Here is a 20,363-nt window from a genome sequence, read left to right on the forward strand (position 1 = left end):
GTCCTGGTCTATGGTTTTGAGTGATTTATGAAGTGCTGCGGTGCTTATGGAGGTTTGTTTTTACACAGTTTGGAATATCAAAGTGCAGAAACATGTATTCAACTGCTCTCATTCAGCAGAGTTCAGCGGATTCAAAGGCGCTGCAGAGGAAACAACATTCATGAAATCAAAGGTATCTCCTCAGCTCACACTGACAGGTCTTTAGTGTACGAAGCAGTTTTTAATTTATGCACAGTAACACAAGCAAACATGTAAAAAGAGTTAGTTGCAACTGAACCATTGAATAACCTAATATTTGGTTATACACTCTGAACAGGAATATTTCAAACTGATGAATGGATTTCATCGAGTAGCATATGTGTAGCGCTCCAGTCAGGGTTCAGGAGGATAGTGTGTGCTACGCTCCTTCTGTACAATAAATGCCATTAACATCCTGCTCTCACAAATACATACTTAACCCAGAAGCCAAAGAGATAGCGAACACTATCAAAATTCAAAAACATTATTTTTTTCTTTTTTACAAAAAATATAAAAAAGTACGGTGACAGACTGAACTCAATGCAGGCTGATATGATAACTCTTCAGTATGCACATAAAGTTTTTTTTTTTTTTAAACAGAAATGTTTGATTCTTTAAACACTGAATAAATGTATTTAGAAAAAAAATACAGACATAAGCTTTAAACTTAACTTCCTGTACAAAATAAAAGCACCTATAAGAGCCGAAAACAACAAAAGAATGAGGCAAACATTAAAATAATTTGCATTGAAAGTTCAATACTTGTGAAATTCAAAAGCTTAAAATGAATTAAAAAAAGAAAATAGCCCGCTGACCTCAAATATCTACATCCTGATTCAAGGACTTGGTGTGGATATGGATCAATCTGGAGATATCGACAGCTGTAAATAGTAAAAGCTACCAGGCATCCCAACAGTCTTTGATTTTATGACTCCCAAATCCAGTCCTGAACCTAAGACCAGCAAAAAAAGCACTTCTTTTTGAGTCCCTGATCCCTGGAATGCGATAAAACCATGCAAAACGAAACAAAACGGCAGAGAAAACACATCAGATGAAGTCATGCAAAGCGGTTTGTGGTTATTTCCCATCATTACAAATACATTTTCTGTTTTAGAGGCGTCACAGGAAAGTTAAAAGGGATTGCACATCCCACAGTCTATTTGAGTTTATTTTTCCCTTTTTTGTCCACATTTGGAAATCCAGTTTGTCATTTTCTCAGCGAGAGTCAAAAATTGAGCTTTCCAAGTGTACCCCAAGGCACCTGAGAGAGAGTGGGCGTTTCCCTCCATAGGCAACACTGTGTGTCTGTGTTTTCATTACATACCAGCTGCCATAGAGTTTCAGTGTGCGACACACACACACACACAAACGCGGTGTCACGAATCTCAACAAAGCAGAAAAAAGAATACAGTCAAATGGATGATGGAGTTGGAGTCCCCTGTGATGGTAAGGAGTGTGAACTGCTGAGTCAGGGGCTAATAGTCATCGTAGGTGTTGAGGTCAGTGAAGTATGCGTTTGTGTAGGTCTTCCCGGCAAGCTGAGGGTTGAAGTACTTATTTCTTTCTTCCAGAATCAGATTGTTTTTGTTGAAGGCCTGTGGATAAAAAACAGAGAGGAGAGTCAGTTTGGACTGGTTTTCGACACATGGATCAAGTGATTATTCAGTCCAGATGGCAGGGTAAAAAGCAAAATCCATCCAACTGAAAAAAAAAGGAAAGGAAAAAAAGGCAACGTAAATCAAAGAGACGCTGCTCTGTGAATGAAACACACATTTCACAGAGCAAGGTCAGAGCATCTGCAAACAGGCTGGGGAAGTGATAAGCCACCATGGGGCGAAATTATTTTCATGCGCTTCCGTTTGTCCACCTCTGTCATCGCTAATACCCGGCATCAGCAGTTTTTATGGCCCTCAGATTGCTGGTCCTCTAGGACAATCCCAGCTGTAAGAATCGATCAGGAGGGGGTCGTTTTTCTGTTAAACAATAAGGAAGAGCCATGGGGGCATCTTCTCTGTCCCTGCTTGACATAGTAAACATGGAATGAGCTCCTGATGTGGTGCTTAATACAACATCAGCAATTTGGCAAATGGATGCGTTCATATCCCGTCTGTTGCAGAGAGAATATGTGTGCTGGGTGTCCCTCAGGGCGCTGTAATTGAACACTTGATGATGCTGCATTTGCTGTTGATGGATGTTTTCCAACTGACACTGATAGGGAACGAGCGTGCTGGACAAAAACCTCATATATTTAGTATCTTTCCCATTATGTGATTTGCACTCAAAGGGAATGCAATCAACATTTCCGCAGCCCTGAAGGCGGTTATGTGTCTCTGCAGGTGGCCCCATGGCTGCTTTTAAACAGCTGTGCTACGATGCTTGTTAGCATCATCTACTTTGTCTGTGTGCCTTAAACCTCTTTAATTAGCTGAGAAATGATTACATTTGAGTTTTTGGTGCAGTAAAGAAAATTTACTGAAGTATGATGTGGAATTAGTGACAGAGAGGTGACAGAAGAGCACATCATCTTTTCTCTAAATGCAACAAACAAAACGATTTAAGAGGACAAATCAAAAGGACAACATGAAGATAAAACGTGCTGATGGAGGAACCAAAAAAAGGAGGGACACACTGCCTTCTCACAAGCCGGGAGGGAGAAGGGAGATCGTGATGAAAGGATGAACGGGTCAGAGCGGAAAAAGTAGAAAAGAACTACAGTCTGTAGGCCAACCTGCCACACACAGGAAGTGCCACAGGAAGTGGGAGGGCGGGGCACTGTGGGGAAGAGGAAGTAGTAGAAGTAGTAGCAGTGGTTGGGGTCAAAGAGTTGTTGGATGGGGGGGATGTTGTTGAGGTCAGAGGTCAGTGGTTAGTAGAAAATCTCCAGGCCACGCATGGACACCCCCATATTAGCGGAGAGAGGCTGGTGCATGGCGGGGTCGTCCAACGGCAAGAGTACCGACACGTCTGGCTGCAGGGGGGAGAGGAAGGGGCAAGAGTCATCCTCAAAGAAGCCTTGAGGCCATGTTTGGTCGAACAGGAGGCCTGATATGTGCAATTAGGCTTGTTATTCAAACTAGACTGATGTGAGTACTCCATCATAAATAGCTGTGTCTCAATCCACGGGGTTGCATCCTTTGGAGGACGTACTTAAAGATTGATTGTGTCACAGCTGCAGGTCATAGACTGTCCCATTTTGAAGGCTCCTTTAAATGCAGCCTTCTTTCATGGGCCAGGAATGAAACATCCTTTTTGTCCTTACCTTTCTCAATTTATAGGACGCCAATTTAAACAAAATGGTGAACTCGGTTTAAACACAAATGAACAGCCAACTTTCCAAATGTTGAAAAGGGGGCCTTGAAACTTCAAAATGTCCTTAAAATGAAAGGTTCAGTGACATTAGTAATGTTATCTTCTTAGCCAGCTAGCTACCTGTTGTTAGACAAAGGAGCAGCACACTGTGATGCAGGGTCACATGGGGGTACAGCTGAGGGTGGGAACAGTGGTGTCCTTCATAGGCTACATCCTTCAAAGGATACAACCCCTGAATTGGAGCACAGCTTACTACAGTTATTCCATTTTGTTGTGATTTTTGGCACCCCCTTTTTGCTGAATTGTCCTGTACACATGGAAGTCATATTCATTAACAACAAATCTCACCCTGAGTCATTGTAATGCTAAAATGTTTGAGTTATCAGAAGCATCTGCCATTGAAAATGTAAAAATGGGCTGCTTTGGTCGTGTGCATGTTAATTAGCTTACCACCTACCCCCTGTCAGCACTTTTAGGCATTACATATGGTTGTGTAGAAATAATCGATCCTTTCACTGAGGCATCAGTACTAAATTTGTTCTGTTTTGTCACCAGATTAAAACTCCTCAAAGGAGCTTTAATAAGAGAAATAAAACACATGAAGATGGAACATCCAGCTTCCATACAGATAGCTACAGTAGCAGATTGAATCTCCCTTCCTGTTGTCTTCATCTGTTCAAAATGGAGGGCTTCTTGTTGCTTTAAAAGATCAGCTGATTTCAACACAGAAATATCAGTGATACATGACTCATCAATGTCAGGATTCGAGTCAATAATCATGAAAACAGCATCAGGTGCTCTTTAATTCTCCCTCTAATGCACAGAAGACTGATATTAATGTTTTAAAATGTCCAATGTGTTTGGCCTCAGTGAGTGAGGGTTCAGGGAGAATGAGCTTTTCTGGAAAATTAGACAGTGTTCATTTGTCATGCAGCTACTTTGTGTTTTCACACGGACTGTCTATATTCATATCCGCCTCAATCTGCAATAGAACTAACTGAATTACTCTCCACGCTCCTGACTCTAATTGTATGACAGATGAACGCCCCTCACACCTTTATTCCTGAATGAAATTACATTTGGAGACATTTGCTCCGGGCTCACGGCTCTGTTCTCTCTGTGGCTGCTCTCACAAAATGCTTTCATATCTGTGGAGTGGATTTGCAAACAAACAGCCGGGGTTTCACTTAGTTTATAAAACATATGGAAGTCTTTTTCTGACAGAACAGAGGAACTAAAAATAATAGAAAATAATAGAAATGTGTCAGCATGACAATAAAACCAACTGACTACAACACCAAACTGGATTCTGGTTTAAGGGTGAAACTTGAAAACTGTTATTTGACCGTTCGATAACCGTCCCTCCTGAACAGTATGTGTTCAATCAAAGCCTTAGCGTAGCCTCGGGCACAGCTGGTCTGTCAAGCTTTGAATTTCTTTGCATTTTAAAGTGATATGGGGCTTTGGAGGAGAGTTAATTCTGCTTTGAAAAAGTTTGAGGGGTTGTTTTATTTTGTTGCCTGTCAAAAGAAAGTGTTGTTTTTTCCATGTTTGGCTATTAGCTTACAACCTAAATCATTAGCTCAGCCTCACACACACTCCTAAAAACTGCTTTAACTCACTGTTTTGTCCTGTAGAGGATCGAGTAATATTAAAAAACCTTTTCTTGCAATTAGCTCTCCTCCACTTAGTGGAAATCAGCCCTGAGCTAACATTAGCAGCTCTGTTGTGCTCTTGATTTTAGTGTTTAAGTTTGCACACTAGCAAATCCATTCAGTGTGAAGTTTGGCAAACACAATTTTAACTCTTTCCTCCGTCCTCCTTTCCATTTGAACAAACTACATTATTCCTCATTAACACTTGGACACAGCAGCTGTGTCAGGCACTGAAAAACCAAACTGCTTGTTTTTAACATCAAGTCTTCTACGAGGATCTCAAAGTGGTGAAACTCAACGAAAAAAGAGAGTCAGCTGGGAATTAAAAAAAGGTAGCCACAGAAGAAATCAGACATCAAGCTAGCATTAACTTCATAAGCTAGTTACAGTCGCAGCTGTTAATAAAATCTGCAGCCAGCTACAAAAGAGAAACCTGCTTTTGGTCTGCATCTGTTTGAAATCAAGACCCCATTGTTCAAGAACAACTAATTCACACTGCAAATCTCCCGGTGTTATTATGTGAGCTGTGTATCTGACAGCTGAAGCAACAGGAGCTACAATCAGGGGCTCAGCTTGTCTGCGACTCTGACTCACACTCATTAGCTCCTTATGAGCAGGACCAAAAAGTACCAGAGGTTTAAAGTGGGCAGCTACTGCCAGACCGGCCAAGTCCCAATCTGCACATGTTCAGACTCCAAGACTTTGAGGGGCATCCTCGCTGTGTGAGTGCTTCGTGCTGTCCCACTGTCGAATCATAACGCAGGATGCTGATTTGATAACGCCAGATTAGACACTTTTCCCTGAGTCTGCATTTCTGCACACTTTCCTTTGGAGGTTGGTAACATCGAGGACTTAATTATAGAGCACCCAGAATATGTTTTTAAACTGACATGCAGGCACTTAATACAGTTTGAACAAATAACCTAAATGTAAAGAATGACGCGTTTATGTTCTCGGCTAAATTTTGCATTTTTTAAACTCTTTTGGAGTACGAGACTCAAAAACAGTCTGGTGTTTTGTCTTGGGAGTTAATGGCATATCTTGTTCGTGTCATGATACTGTCCTATTCCTCATTCTTATACCTCCTCACACACTCAGGCGCTCACACCGGACATCATTAAAGACAGTGAGGGTCAAGGCTCTCTGGTAAAGGTTTGGACCGGGCCACTATCTTAAACATTAAGAAGGATTTGCGTCAATTTTTTCCATTGGCATGAAACCATAATACCGGATTGATTGCTTCTGAAGCTTCTTTTAGTGCAAAATAATGCTCAAGGTGCTTAAGTGGTTGAAATGCTCCTTAATACAGAGCACCGGGAATCCTTCAAAAAAAAGCCCAGCTGGAGCGTGGAGTATCTGTGGACGAGCACTAATCAGCAGCTCAGTCTGGCACCGACGGCCTGATGTATCAGAGGATAAGAGGCTGTTAGCATAAGGAGAGTCACTGGATCTCTGGAACACTCCACTGCCTGTAATTTAGGGTGCAATAATGGCACAAAGGACCTGTCGAAGCAGCGAAATGTGCAGATGCAGAGAGTCCTCGCTGATTACCTACCCACGCACAGTTAAGTAATTACATTAGTATGTTATGAGAAAGCAGTGTATGACCACTGACACAGAACAAAGTCACACACTGAGACACACAGAGAGAAGATGTACGCACAACGGCCTATCTGTTACACGACTGCAGAGTGTCAGGGCACGGCAGGAGGCGGATTGACAGCCAGAGTCATGCAGTCAAAGTGTTTAATCCAGACTGACAGCTTAGAGGAAGAGGCAACCGGTCCTGACTGACTCAGGAGTTAGGGAGTGGCATTCATTGACTAAGTCAGTTCAACAGTTAGGAAATGTTTAAGAGTCTTCACGTTCAGACTTTTTTCAGGTGTGTTAACTCAGCGCAAACCCCGTCTACAGACCTTGATGGCTTCCACTGTGTCGTATTTGTCCAGTTTGTTGATGTGGTTGGTGATGCTGGTGTTGAGCGGAGCGGCAGATATGGGGTGTATGACGGTGGCGTCGTGCGCCTGCTGCTGGTAGCGCTGGCAGTACGAATAGACCAGCAGGGTGACCAGGCAGCCAAGGATGGAGCTGCTGAGCCCCACGGCGATCATGTGGAAGAGATTGAAGTCTGGAAGGAAGAAAGGAGAGGAGAGCAGAGGAGAGGAGATAATTATGCTCTGTTAATTCAAACATTGGAAGTGTTCATTGAAAGTGCATTTCAGATGGAAATGATGGAGTCTACTGCCTTAAAGAAGACCCCTTTAGACTCCTCAGAGAAAGACAGAACTCTTTCACTCTATTTTCATCCGTTTATGTCTTTATACTTTGTGCTAGTGGTTACTTTTTTATTAAAATGTCTTGTGTCAGGATGCATTTTAGTGCTAAAAATATCAGACAAAAAATGTTTCCAGTCTTCAAATAAGAGCCCAACTTCTCTTTCCATCAAAGTTTGGAATATAAAATGAAAATAGCGGTCAGTAAGGGTCATAAATAAAGTCTGATATAAATTCTGATCTGGTTTCAGTGTTATGAATTCAGTTTCCCCTCTGAATGTAAAACTGCAAACTTGAATCCATTTAATCATGAGACTGGACTCTACCGGCTTTATCTCTGATAAAAAAGGATAAGGAGAACAATAGTTAGTTTTCTTTGCCCTCAGCTTTGTCTGCAGTCTGCAGAACTTCCTCTCCAACCACATTCAGCCTCCAACGAGCTAAATAAAGATAGTAAAAGATTCTGCAGCCTGTGTGAGGCAAAAGCTCCCTGAAGCCTCACACAGGCTGTGGTGCAGGTTCCTGTTGAAGGCAACCGTCTATCTGCATTTTTATCAACTCAGAGCGCTCTCATGTCTGGATTATTGCAGCGGGGCAGTAAGACGACACTGTTAAAGTGATTTTATTGATGCACTAGGACTTCCACAGCAACTGTGGAAACTGCAGTGTTTTGGTTTTTCAGGATTACAGTTTTACTGAAAAGGCAAATACTGCAACGTAAGCAGAGATGTTGTTGACTCTGCTGCCCGTAACATGGCTTTATTTTGGGGGGATACAATATTTATGGTTTAAAAGTGTGCCGCATTTTCAAAAATCGCTTGACACTTTTCATACAGCGCATTTATGACGACCAACAGATATGATCACCATCTTTCTCCCATGTATCTATGTTCAAAGCTGGATTTATGAGCTTTCAAGCAGGATTAGAAAGCTTCCCTGCTTCCAAAGATGCTGTACATGTGCAATACCAGGTGTTATACACACATACACACACACACACACACACACACACACACACACACAAACACACACACACACACACACACACACACACACACACACATACACACACACACTGAAAATTACCTCCACATCGCATCTCCTCTTGGCTGGAGCGTGCAATCGAGACTTCTGATAAAGGAGAGGGAAAAAGAGCAAAAGGCAGCAGAGTTAGGGCCAAAAACCATAAACATAGACGTACAGCCCTGTTAGCAAGACAAATCGTCCCCTTGAAGGAGAGAGAAGATGGAAGTTATTCTCAATATGATACAGATTATCGTCAAAAAACATCCCTAAGCTAATCACAGCTTTGGCACCTGAAGTAGTTTATGACAAAATCTGCACTCATTAAAGGAAATTAAGTACAAGACGTAGCTAATGAACTTTAATAGACTACTGCTCCCATTAAAGGGGATGGATGATCAGGAATAAAAGGTAAATGGGTGATTCTATAAAGGCCTGTGAAGGCTTTTCATGATGGTTATATCGCTGCTAATTAATACAGAAAGGTTACAAATTTGTGTTTCAATCAAATGTTTATCTTCTCTGATTATTAATTATTCCCAAAGTTAAAGAACTCAAGGACGCTCCTCATGAGTAATGAGCTATTTCTAAAACAAACACACCTTTTGTAGAGGTTGTATTATTCTGGTTATACAGTACAAATAACACGAGCCCTTCTTCATTATAAAGAGGAGTTTTAATCATCTCTGTGTAGCAGGGATCAATGCTCGGGGTTGTCTCGCATTACAGGCTGTCAATAGGGAGATGCCTGTCTGAGCAGATGTCAATACCAATAATGTGTGTGTGTGTGTGTGTGTGTGTGTGTGTGTGTGTGTGTGTGTGTGTGTGTGTGTGTGTGTGTGTGTGTGTGTGTGTGTGTGTGTGTGTGTTTGAGACAGAAAAATGTGTGTGCATTCGTCGGTTTCACAAGGACTTTAACTCCCAGTAAGAATCAATCAATCAATCAATCTTTATTTGTATAGCGCCAAATCACAACAAACGTTATCTAAAGACGTTTTTACAAACATAACAGGACTAGACCACTCTATGTTAAATTATGAACGGAGACCCAACATCAAGACAGGGTAAGACTCAGTCTTACATTGGACATCCACCAGATCCGTGTCCAGTATGTCTCCGATCCCTTGTGGTCTGGCTCCGTGCTCTCTGATCTGTCAACAACCACCGGTTGTGTTTTTGGACCGCAGCACGGAGCAGGACCGCCGGACAGCTGGAGTCATGTGACCAAGGTTTTCCCGCGGTAATTACTGAATCAAGGATTCTCCTCCTCCTCTCCTCATCCATGTTGTCATTCTGGTCCTCTGAAAACCTCTGACCTGTTGACTCCAGGCCTGGCTCCGCTCATCATGACGGTTTGTTGTTGTAGTTAAGTGAAATACGATCTGGTGATAACACAGAGTGTTTTATTCTGAAAATTAACCGGATGTTTTCATTTTGTTTTGGCGCCTGACTTCCTGTCCCGCTCCATCTGCTCTGTTGAGATTGATGCGTCGTGCTCCGGCATCCGGCAAAAATAGAAGTCTTGTGTATCTGATCCGTCGTGTTCCGCCGGAACGCGACGGAGCGGATTCAGTGGGAGTTAACACATTGACTAGAAAAGAAACCTATCAGATCTGGTGCTGTGACGGATTGGGGACGGACCAGACATGGATCTGGTTGAATTTGGCTGTTACCATGAGCATTGCACCTGGCAGTACTTAGCAAGTTACGGCGGCAAGGAAAAACATCCTTCTAACAGGCAGAAACCTCGAGCAGAACCAGACTCATGTTAGACAGCCATCTGCCTCGACCGAGTTGGGTCTGGAGAGAGGGATAGGGGAACACAACTTAACATTTAAAGACTTGAAGATTCTGTGCACCTCTACAAACAAGTGAAGAACGCACAAAGAGGAGTGTAGGTTAAAGAATATTATATTTAGGGTCAGAAGATTATTATTCTAAAGAAAAGGCAGCCGAGGGTCTTGTATTTTTTCTCACTCAACTCCTGGTATTTTGTTTCAGCCTTGTCATGCAATATTTATAAAAAGAGATCAAATAGATGAAATCAAACAGAAGGCTTTTATGAGCACCGTGAGTCATAAAGGTGTGTCATACACTCATAAGATCAAACCTGTCAGTGTATCAGGGTTTTAAACTCCTCATCACCTTCAAACAGGCACAGATCTTTGATTTAAAGCTGCTCTCAAGTTTAGAGCACTTCATTTTCAGTCCTTATTTTAGTGTCATTAGGGGAAAGCTGGAGTGCTGTCTCATTTGTGTTCCTGAGCGGTGAGTTTAACCATTCACTCAGTGGTTATCCCGTATCTTTGATATTTGTCAGAGCAATGTTTGGCTCAGCGTTCTGCAGGAAAACATTCCCTCTGAGTCTCCAGCTGCCCGGTTATAAGACTTTCACATAGCCTGATTGGTTTGATTATAATGAGCAGGCAGGCACCTAATCTCAGGCAGGATCACCAGATGTAACTCATGTGAAGTTTTATTATTTGGAAAACAGGAGTGAATGGAAAATATGTACGCTGCCAGAGCCAGCTGGTGCTTGTGCCACGATGCAGAGGGCCCAGATTACCAAGATCTTTCAAAAAAAGATTCAATTTAGAAAATGGATTTGTGCAAATCAGAGTGTGCTGTATCTGATGATGCTGTGTGAGAAATTCACTCAGTCCAGTCAGTTCACTTACATAAAACCATTTAAAATTGAACCAAATCTGGAGCCAAGAAATAGAGTGTGCTCTCTCAGCTCAGCTCCCACAGGGAGCAGACTCTGCTACAACTTTCATAGCTCTGCTGCTTAACCTACTGGCCTAGTTATCCTTCAAACCTGCACACATGAAGTATGCAATGAGTTCATGACGTCAGCATCAAAATAGAGATTTATAAACACCGAATGACACCAGTGCAACTATTAGCACATCCTGCTTTCTGTCTTTTTACCTCATCTACAGTCTTAATCTGGGTTGTGTCCAGACTTGTTTGACCGGGTCAGCTTAACTGAGGCCCTGAATTCTGAGGTGAGTATTTATGAACAATTTTTGTTCCCACCTATCATTTCTAGTTTAACTTTTAGCGTTATATTTTGCTTTAAAATGTGACATAACTACGCAGCTCCTGAGGTCCCAAAACGTCATCATTTAATCTTGTGTGATTAAGTTAATCTTCTTGTGCAGCGCTCATGAGAACACATCATAAACAGTGTTCTCTTGACCAGAATATCAAATTACAGCCAAACAACTGGCTAAGGAAATAATAATTATAATAATAATAATGGCACTGATGCCAAGTGATGGCAAGTGGAATCATTACATCTGCAGCATTTGCATAGATTATTAACTTGCTCACAAGACGACAACTTGTGTCCCTAAAACAATTATCTTTTGTTCACAAGATTAAAAAAAAACACCTTATGGGACTTCAGAAGGCTCCATACACAACAACATTTAAATAATATATATGCACGTTAAGTCAACGATGAAACATTGTCATCCTTGTTGGTAATAGAATTACATGCTGGTTAAACAAATGATAAGAAATCAGTTGATCAGGAACATCCCTGATGTAAGTCTTCTGAGCTTTACTCTTAAAAGGAAAGATGATCAAATCACAATTTTGAGTTCTTCAAACTTTAAAGCAAACTGTCTTACTGTCAAAAATACTTTATTAACTCCTACTCCGCTCCTGTCTTATACAATAGATGTGAGATACTGCATTTAAATACAAAGAAAACTATTGCTGCAGCAAAGTCCAGAGAGCTGATTTTGACAAAAATCCCACCTTTGACAAGACAGACAGCCAATCATAGTTCAGGATTTAGAGGTGGCTAATCAATTGTCACTGTCAAGGTCAAGTTATTAACCAAACAGACTCATTTGTGTTTTGAAATAACTTTCACAACTAGAAGAACTTTGTAAGACGATCTTTGGGGCTATAGAAGTTTAGTTAATGCCAGCGAGTCTGTGCTGCTCTCTATTGTTTCCATTACTACCAGAGATAATGGTCTGTTTCCTGGAACACACACAAAAAGAACTGAAATAACGTGTACACTGTGTGAACCAAATGAGCTTCATATCTCCTTTATCCCTCTCTCCAACATGAGTCTGGTCCTGCTGAAGGTTTCTGCCTCTTAAAGGAAGTTTGTCCTTGCCACTGTAACTTGCTAAATGCTGCAAAGTGCTCTGCTCATGGTGGATTAAGATGAGATCAGACTGTGTCCTGTCTGTAGGATGGGACTGGATCTTATCCTGTCTTGATGTTGGGTCTTTGTTGATAATAGAACGTAGAGTACAGTCTAAACCTGCTCTGCTTGGAAAGCATCAACGTTTGTTGTGATTTGGTGCTATATAAATAAAGGTTGACTGATGGATATCACGCGTTTCTCTTCATCATACAGATGAAACATGGAGTATCAGGCTCCACACTGAAACAGAAGAACAGTGTTTAGTGTTTCTCCTCTGCCACATAGGATGCTGACTGTCTGCCTCTGACGTACAGCTTCACGCCCTCAGTGTTTCAGTAATGGTGTAATATGGCTGTTTAACTGTCTACTTAACGCTGCTGTAACTCGCATTAGTGTAACGGTTTCTTATTAAAGGAATCGATCACTTAAACATGAAAGTTAAAGATAGTAATGAGAGGGTACAATTTCCTGAATGAGCGGGCGCGCTAAGAAACAGCATGTGGGAGCTTTTTCCCCCTTTCCTTCTAACATTTGGAAAAAAAGTAAAACTGCTGGTGTAAGTGCTTTTTGCATCGCCCAAGAAGACTCCAAAGCTCATAATGAAACTAATATAGCAGCAGGGTTGTTGGAATGAGTAGGGAGACGGCCCTTAAGTGTAGCACCCGGGTTCACGCCCCCGTGTAATCACCCGCCAATCTCAGGAGTCCTTGAGCAAGACACTAATCCCAACCATCCCCAAAGTGCTGCCCTGTCGCTGAACCTGACCTCCAACCTGAAGACGAGTCCCTCTGAGGGATCAATAACGTATTTCATTATCACAGGATTCTTGGAAATGAAGCAAAGTATCGCTGTGGGCATATGGTGGTGGGTGGTGTGTGGAATGAGTGTGTGTGCGCTCAAAAGTTGTGTGTTTAGTCATGCTTGAGTGCTCAAGACTTTTCCAGAAGAGGTGGAGTGTGTGCGGGCAGTTGTGTGTGTGATTACCTGGTATAAAATTGGAGTCAGGAGAGCATGGCCTGCTCTCGCTGTTGTTTCCTGAGCACTGGTTTCCAGTGGGGAACAGGACGTCGCAGTGACGCACACGCATCTGGGCCCCGTTGGAGTCACAGTGGGACCACTCAGACCAGCTGGACCAGCTCTCTGAAAATGGAAACGACAGCGTATCTCACAGCCTGTCCAGCGTGTGTCTATATTTTTGTGTGTGTGTGTGTGTGTGTGTGTGCCCTCAGCTGCATATTAGCCATGCCTGAGTGCACTCTGAGCGGCCGAGAGGGACTAAAGAAAATAAGCAATGAACCAGTGATGGATTGGTGGCCGAGTCAGAGCCCTAAGCTGCTTATCACTGAAGTTTGTGTGTGTGTTTATGTGTGTGTGTGTGTGTGTGTGTGTGTGTGTACCTGGACAGGCCTGTGTGTTGCAAAGCGCCTCCTCAGTGTGAAGACCCAGGCAGATGTCCCCTCCGTAAGCTGGCGGGGGGTTGCTGCAGGTTCGCGTCCTCATGTAGTGTCCCCCTCCGCAAGTCACAGAGCACTTGGACCATGAAGACCAGCATGACCAGCTGCCGTCAACTGAACACAAATATTAACGCCAGATTAATGCAAAGAACGGTGTTATTTTATTAGCAGAGACATTTTGAACCCGAGTAATTGATGCAGGATGAAAAAAAATGTATTGTACTCTTATGGTTTCCAAGATTCAGGTCAAGACTGGAGAAACATCAAGCACTTTGAAGTCTTTCAAACTCTTATTCCTGAGTATAAATGTACAGAAAGTTGAATATGTGTTTGTTTAATAGTAAAAGGAAGTGTGCTTCATCCAGCTGCTACAGCAAACACCTGACCCTCCCTGAACTCAGAGCGCTCTCCTCTGATTAATAAAGATAAATGAAGCATCACAGTCTGTCGTTGTTGTTTCTCCCTCTAAGTGGTGCCAAGTGGAAAACAACAGACAGTAAAAAACAGCTGGAAAGTCAGCGTCCATGCACAAACTATAAATAGAAGACCAAAGCTGGGAGAAATCAGAAGAGAAGAGGAAAAAAGAGCGTTAAAACGGGGGAAATCTTTTCGCTATGCATCACAACAGAAGTAAATGTGCTTCGCCAATCATCCGGATAAAACCGTACTCCATCGTGGCAGAAAGACATTCCCCCTTCAGAGGCACTTGAGAATTGCTTTTAAAGACCTGACGATGGCTGGCAGCACAGTGCAGGTAATTGAAGTTGCCGAAGCTTTTTGTCATCTCAGTGTAATTTCTCTATCACAAAGTGACACATAAGTCGATCCTTGGCCCTCCATGACGGATCATCTCATCTGGGGCGCAGATGCAGGAAAAAACACGGATTCATTTGTTTCCCAACCAGATGGATGGCAGCCATAACACCTTTTCTTCTCCTTCTTTTTCTTCTTCTTCTTCATCTTCACAGAAATGCTCTTAAAAAGCACTGGATTAGCCATGGGAGGATTGCAATTGGTCTACCAGCACAGTATGCCTTCCTGGAAATAATATCTCACTTTCAGAGGGGTGCTAATTGAGAAAGCATTAGTATTCATTGGTACTCAGGCTGTGTTAAGTCTGCTCCTATGGGGGACAAGAGAGCGAAGTTGTTCATCAACATTTTGCAGCTATGGTATTATTACACTCAACAGAATAGGTGCACTACAAGAAATAGCATAGCGAGAATCAAAGTACACTCACTCAACGTTTCTCTCCAGGGGAACACTTGTGGCAACTTTACAGGCGATTCTGACGCTCTTACACCTGAACAAAGTCTTCATCTGAGCTCACAGCTGATAACAGCTTACTCTATTAACGCTCAAGCTGCTGGGAGCTGAATGGCTTTCACTCTCACTGAATGAATTAATAAGCTGTAAAAATAGTATTGATGGCTGTTCAGCCTCCTTTGCTTGCTTACAGTGCGATGGAAGCTATGAAGACAGATTGCAGCGCAGTGGAGATGACACACAGACTTTTAGTGGGATACCTATGCCTACCTACTCCAGGGGGTATGATTAATAATCATGTGAGACAATGCGCCTGCTTGTCTGCTTTGGTTCCTGCACAGGGTTCCAGGTGCGCTTTATGCCGAACTAAGCACTGGATTTCCATTTAGACAGCTTACTTCCCTTGTCAGACGCAGCATTCTTTTAATTAGAAAGCTTCCTCTCCTCTTCCGCTGGAGGAGTGTTGAAAACGCATTGTCTCAGGGCTTCTCACAACAGAATAAGGCCTCCCATAGCTGGCAGCATAATTACCCAGCAATGTAATTACATAGTGGAGCGCCACAGGGATTGTCTCTGATTCCTGGTGTAAATTGGGGTCTTCGTTACACCTCTTATCTGCAACTGATTTCTTTTGTGGTTCCTGATGATTTGGTAAGTCATTTTGTCACTGTAATTCTTTATCCATTAATCAAGGGAAAGCAGAGCTGGAGTGTGGTGTGGATTAGCGTGTTTATCTGTGTGTGAGTGGGGAGAAGAGAGCTGGCACAGTAATTGACTTATGCTCTTGGAAACGTTTTTATCTGTGCGTATTTTTCTGCTTGTTGTGTTCAGTGTGTCCAACTCTAACTGGCCTGTAGCTTACATGCTTCATATGATTCTCACCTGGACATGGGGTGATGTTACACTCTTGGTACTCCTGTGCTGGCCCCAGGCAGGTCTGACCTCCGTACTTGGGCTCTGGGTTGCTGCAGGTCCTCTTACGGCTGCGGATTCCCCGGCTGCAGTCTCTGCTGCACTGCGACCAGGAGCTCCAGGAGGACCAGCCACCATTCACCGTGTGACCCGAGATCCTCCCGAGACGAAGCACTTCTCCTGTTTGAGATAGAGTGAACAAATATAATATAAAGTTTAATAACTGTCAATCTTGAAACCTTTCAACTATTGTCTGACAATAATATTTGCTTCTGGGAACAACGGCTGACTTTCCAGCACTCTGGTGTAGCCAGTGGTTTGTAATAAAGACGTCAAGACTTTCTTGTCCACTGCTTAATGTCTTGAGAAGTGACCGTGTGCTCAGATCAAAAGTGAAGTGATCTAGATATGTCTATAAAATAGAAGCTGTCATTCAATGGGGTGCCTGTTTATCTTGTTCTGGTAAGTCTCAGTTTCGCTGTAAATAGTTACATACGCAGAGGCTTCATTCTGGCTCACTTCAACCATGTGAACCCAAACAAAGATACTGTTACCATGTTTTCACATCCAAAGTGAAGCAAAATGTGCCCTTCAAGACAAGTCTGCAAAAACCCACAGATTTCTTTGATTCGCTGCATCCTCTGGAGGAGTTCAGGTTTATCTGTTTCTGGTGAGCCTCAGTTTCACTGTAAATAGTAAACTACACAGAGGCTTCACTCAGGCTTACTTCAGCAGTATGACGCCAAATAAGAAACTGTTTGTTGGGATTTACTTGTAATTAATGAGTCTCAAGTTTGTTGAAAATTAACAGTGTTATAATAATAATGATCATAATACCTTTATTTATATAGCACATTTAAAAAAACAGGGTTTACAAAGTGCTTCACAAATGGCAGGGCACATGAAAACAAACACAGAGAGTACCCCGCAGCAGACAGAGTTTAAACAAAAGTAAAATCAGTCATCATGAAAACAAACACAAAAGACCCAAACAATGATTCAACACAGGCAATACAAGAACCCAACGATAAGAACTGAGACCAAAGAGACCTAGAAAGTAAGACAATTAAAAAGAAAGAATGAATAAAAAGGGGCTACAAGCAGTAAAAAGGAATAAAGCATTAGAAGATAGGTAAAAGCAGTAAGGTGAAACAAAAGCAAAATGAAATAAAATCACCAATATAGGTAAAGCATTTAAGAATATGCAGATACAGCAGTAGAGTTGTAAAAACTTTGTTCTCATGAGGAGAAAAAAAAAGTTTAAATTGCTTGTTTCGGGCACCATTGGCCAAGCAGTTTAGACGCGTGCCCCATATACAGAGGCTTTAGACGGTTGTGTGTTTGACTCCCCGACCATTTGCTGCATGTCTTTCTCCACTCTCTCTTTCTCACACATTTCCTGTCTCTGTTCAGCTGACCTGTCAAATAAAGGCAAAAATGCTGAAAATATATAACTTTGGGGCGCTGGCGGCCTGGCGGTCTAAGTGCCCCACATACAGAGGCTATAGCCCTCGTCCCAGAGGTCGCTGGTTTGACTCCCAGCGGCGACTATCTCCTGCATGTCTTCCCCCACTCTCCACTCCCCACGTCTCCTGTATCTCTTCAGCTGTCCTATCTAATAAAAGCAAAAGTCCCAAAAATATAACTTAAAATGTATATATATAACTTTGAAAAAGTTTTTTAAAGCTTTAAAAAAATGCTTCTATGATGAATATAGGTCGGATCAATAATTTCAGATGAATATCAGGACGTCTGGTTTTTGAGATCTGCTGTTTAAGTTGACATGTTTGATCCAGAGTAGATCTTTAGATGCACTCACGTTTAGATATCTTTGTTAAATATATACATATAGGATTTGCACCACTGCTTTTGCCTCCCACAAGGACTTATTCATGCATTGATCAAGGCCTGTTGATTCGTGATTGGTCAATACTTCTGTGACTACAAGTGTACTACAAATAAAAACCAGAACACACTCAAATCCAGACATTCAAATTCTGTTTTTGTGCAGAGTCAGCATTTAACAAACGACAGATTAAACAGATTAAACGTCTGTCAAAAGCATTCCCTCAGGGAAGCTTGTCATGTGTTCGCTCCTGTCAGCGTTAAGTTGACATTTCCCATAAAACCTTGCTGTTAGTCCGTGAAAAAGCATATGATACTTGTCTTCCCTATCCGGCATGACTGTGTGGATTTATTCTGAAGAGCAAGAAGAGGGCAGAGAGTCAAGAGCAGCTTTTACTAACAGTGCCTTTACTCTTAAGCCTTTGGAGTATGTCTGAGAGCTTTGGCTTCACTTGTACTGAAGAGAGAGAGAGAGAGAGAGAGAGAGAGAGAGAGAGAGAGAGAGAGAGAGAGAGAGAGAGAGAGAGAGAGAGAGAGAGAGCGCCCACATTGTGTTTTGTGTCTTTGGTAAGTGTGAAGTTATGCAAGCTTTCATTAAAAATCAGCTGTTGGAACATCATGTCAATACCGTGTAGAGAGACAGAGGAACATTCTTGGTTTAATATTTCAGATATTTTACCAGCAGCACTCTCGTCAAAGAGCAAGGTAGAAGAAAGTCTCACAGAAGATGGATAAATCCAGTGAGGAAGATACTAAAATGGCAACCGAAATCCTCTCTACCACCTTTATCCATCCTGAGTCTCCACAGACCCCCCATCTGTCCCCAAAGCTTGATTCAATGAGAGCTGAGTGTGTTACTGTCAATGCACGAACATGCCCGCTCACCAAACAACACGAGCCGTCTAATCTGTGTACTCTCATCTGGAGAGAGTTGAACAGACGATTCCTAATGAAATATGAAACGGTAATTTCTATCACACCATAATTACTGCTCGCATTAATCAGGCCTTGCGGAAATTAGCAGAATGAGCAGACTGAGAGAAAAAGCTTGTGGCCTTTTTGAATGAAAAGAGTGAACTCATCTGTTTGAGTGAACGATAATCACCTTGGATGAAATTACCGTCACTGTCCAAGCACTTCTGTGATGATTCACCCGTTCAACAAACTGGGTAATTATCTACTGTTTCAGATAACAGTCCATGTCTTCATTCTGTGCCTGTCCCCGATATTTCAGATGCTGGGTCTCGTACACCGACCATTCTTAGAAAGACATTTCCTTTGAAACCATCTTTCATCTTTTTTTTTTAGAAGAGTCTGACATGCACCAACGTTTCTCAGAACAAAATCTACCGACACAGAGGAGAATATTTTAGAGCTGGTATGACAAAATGATCAGTTTTTCTTAATTCTGCCCCTCAATATTGTTAAATAACACACATTAATATACAAATGTTAAATCAGAGATATAAGCTAAACCCTTCAGTAACAGTTCTCTTGCACATACTTTTAAAAGAGAACATTTTTTCTCAATAATAACAACCTGTCATCATTTCATACAGCAGCTTTAAGAATAAATGAAGTGTCTAATCATTTTAATTTTGAGCAGCTATAAACACAGTCAGTGTCACTCTTTTGTTACTTACATCTTCTTTAACTCTCTCAGATTTCAGACCAAATTACTATAGTTCACTTCATCTGCTGTGCGACTTTGGCACTTACATCAACCAATGGAAGTAGCATGTTTTAGTATATCTGGGATATCTATTAATATCCATAGACTGTATAAATAATGGAAGTAGTATCTGTGACGTCACCCATCTGTTTCTGTAGCGCTGTTTTGAAGCCAGTCGTCGGCGGAAGCCATATTGGAAATGCTGAACTCAACCTGTCGAGATAGTGTGAGGTAGAGGCAGGCTTTGAGCCTCCTAGCCAACAGCTACAGTGTTCCCGCCTGTCTATTAAGTCAGCTGTGCCTCTCGTGATGGAAAACTCGTAATCTTAATGTCTTAGAAATTGCAGCGTTATGAAAAAAATCACCCCCTGTACAGTGTGTGCCGATAGAGAAATTAGCTATCCAGACTACACTAGTTTTTTTGTACCAGGCTGTAAACATGTTTATTTCTGCTGTAAAGATCGGCTTTTTTGAATTGGTGTGTATGTGGTTGCCGTACTTCCAGAGCCAGCCTCAAGTGGACACTTGATGAACTGCAGTTTTTAACACTTTCGCATTGGCTTCAATTCTCGGTTGACGCTTGTTAATACCTGGCTGTGTACTGTACAATACTTGGTTCTGATTGGTCAAAACCCAGTAACAAGAGTGGCTGATTCTAAACCACGGACAACCTGATCACATGCATCATGTTAAATAAATCTGCGCAAATGATTCCAGCATGTTACACCTCTGCCTGTTGACACTGTGACTAGAACCAGAATCAAG

The 20,363-nt window shown here is 42.1% G+C and overlaps 1 protein-coding gene across 1 annotated transcript in view; it reads right to left on the bottom strand.

Annotated features, from left to right (window-relative positions):
- Positions 1-200: 200 nt before the first annotated feature.
- sema5a (sema domain, seven thrombospondin repeats (type 1 and type 1-like), transmembrane domain (TM) and short cytoplasmic domain, (semaphorin) 5A) overlaps positions 201-20,363 on the bottom strand; it is a 174,380-nt gene continuing 154,217 nt past the window's right edge. Inside the window, exons 17-22 of the mRNA XM_034705796.1 lie at positions 16,052-16,261; positions 13,847-14,017; positions 13,434-13,589; positions 8,342-8,386; positions 6,899-7,110; positions 201-1,613 (exon numbers count right to left, since the gene is read on the bottom strand). Coding sequence (XP_034561687.1) covers positions 1,494-1,613; positions 6,899-7,110; positions 8,342-8,386; positions 13,434-13,589; positions 13,847-14,017; positions 16,052-16,261 — 914 coding nt within the window. The 3' untranslated portion in view covers positions 201-1,493. The remainder of the gene's footprint in view (positions 1,614-6,898; positions 7,111-8,341; positions 8,387-13,433; positions 13,590-13,846; positions 14,018-16,051; positions 16,262-20,363) is intronic.

The sequence above is a fragment of the Notolabrus celidotus genome, chromosome 17 (genome assembly GCF_009762535.1).
Source record: "Notolabrus celidotus isolate fNotCel1 chromosome 17, fNotCel1.pri, whole genome shotgun sequence".
In the NCBI taxonomy this organism is placed as follows: domain Eukaryota; kingdom Metazoa; phylum Chordata; class Actinopteri; order Labriformes; family Labridae; genus Notolabrus; species Notolabrus celidotus.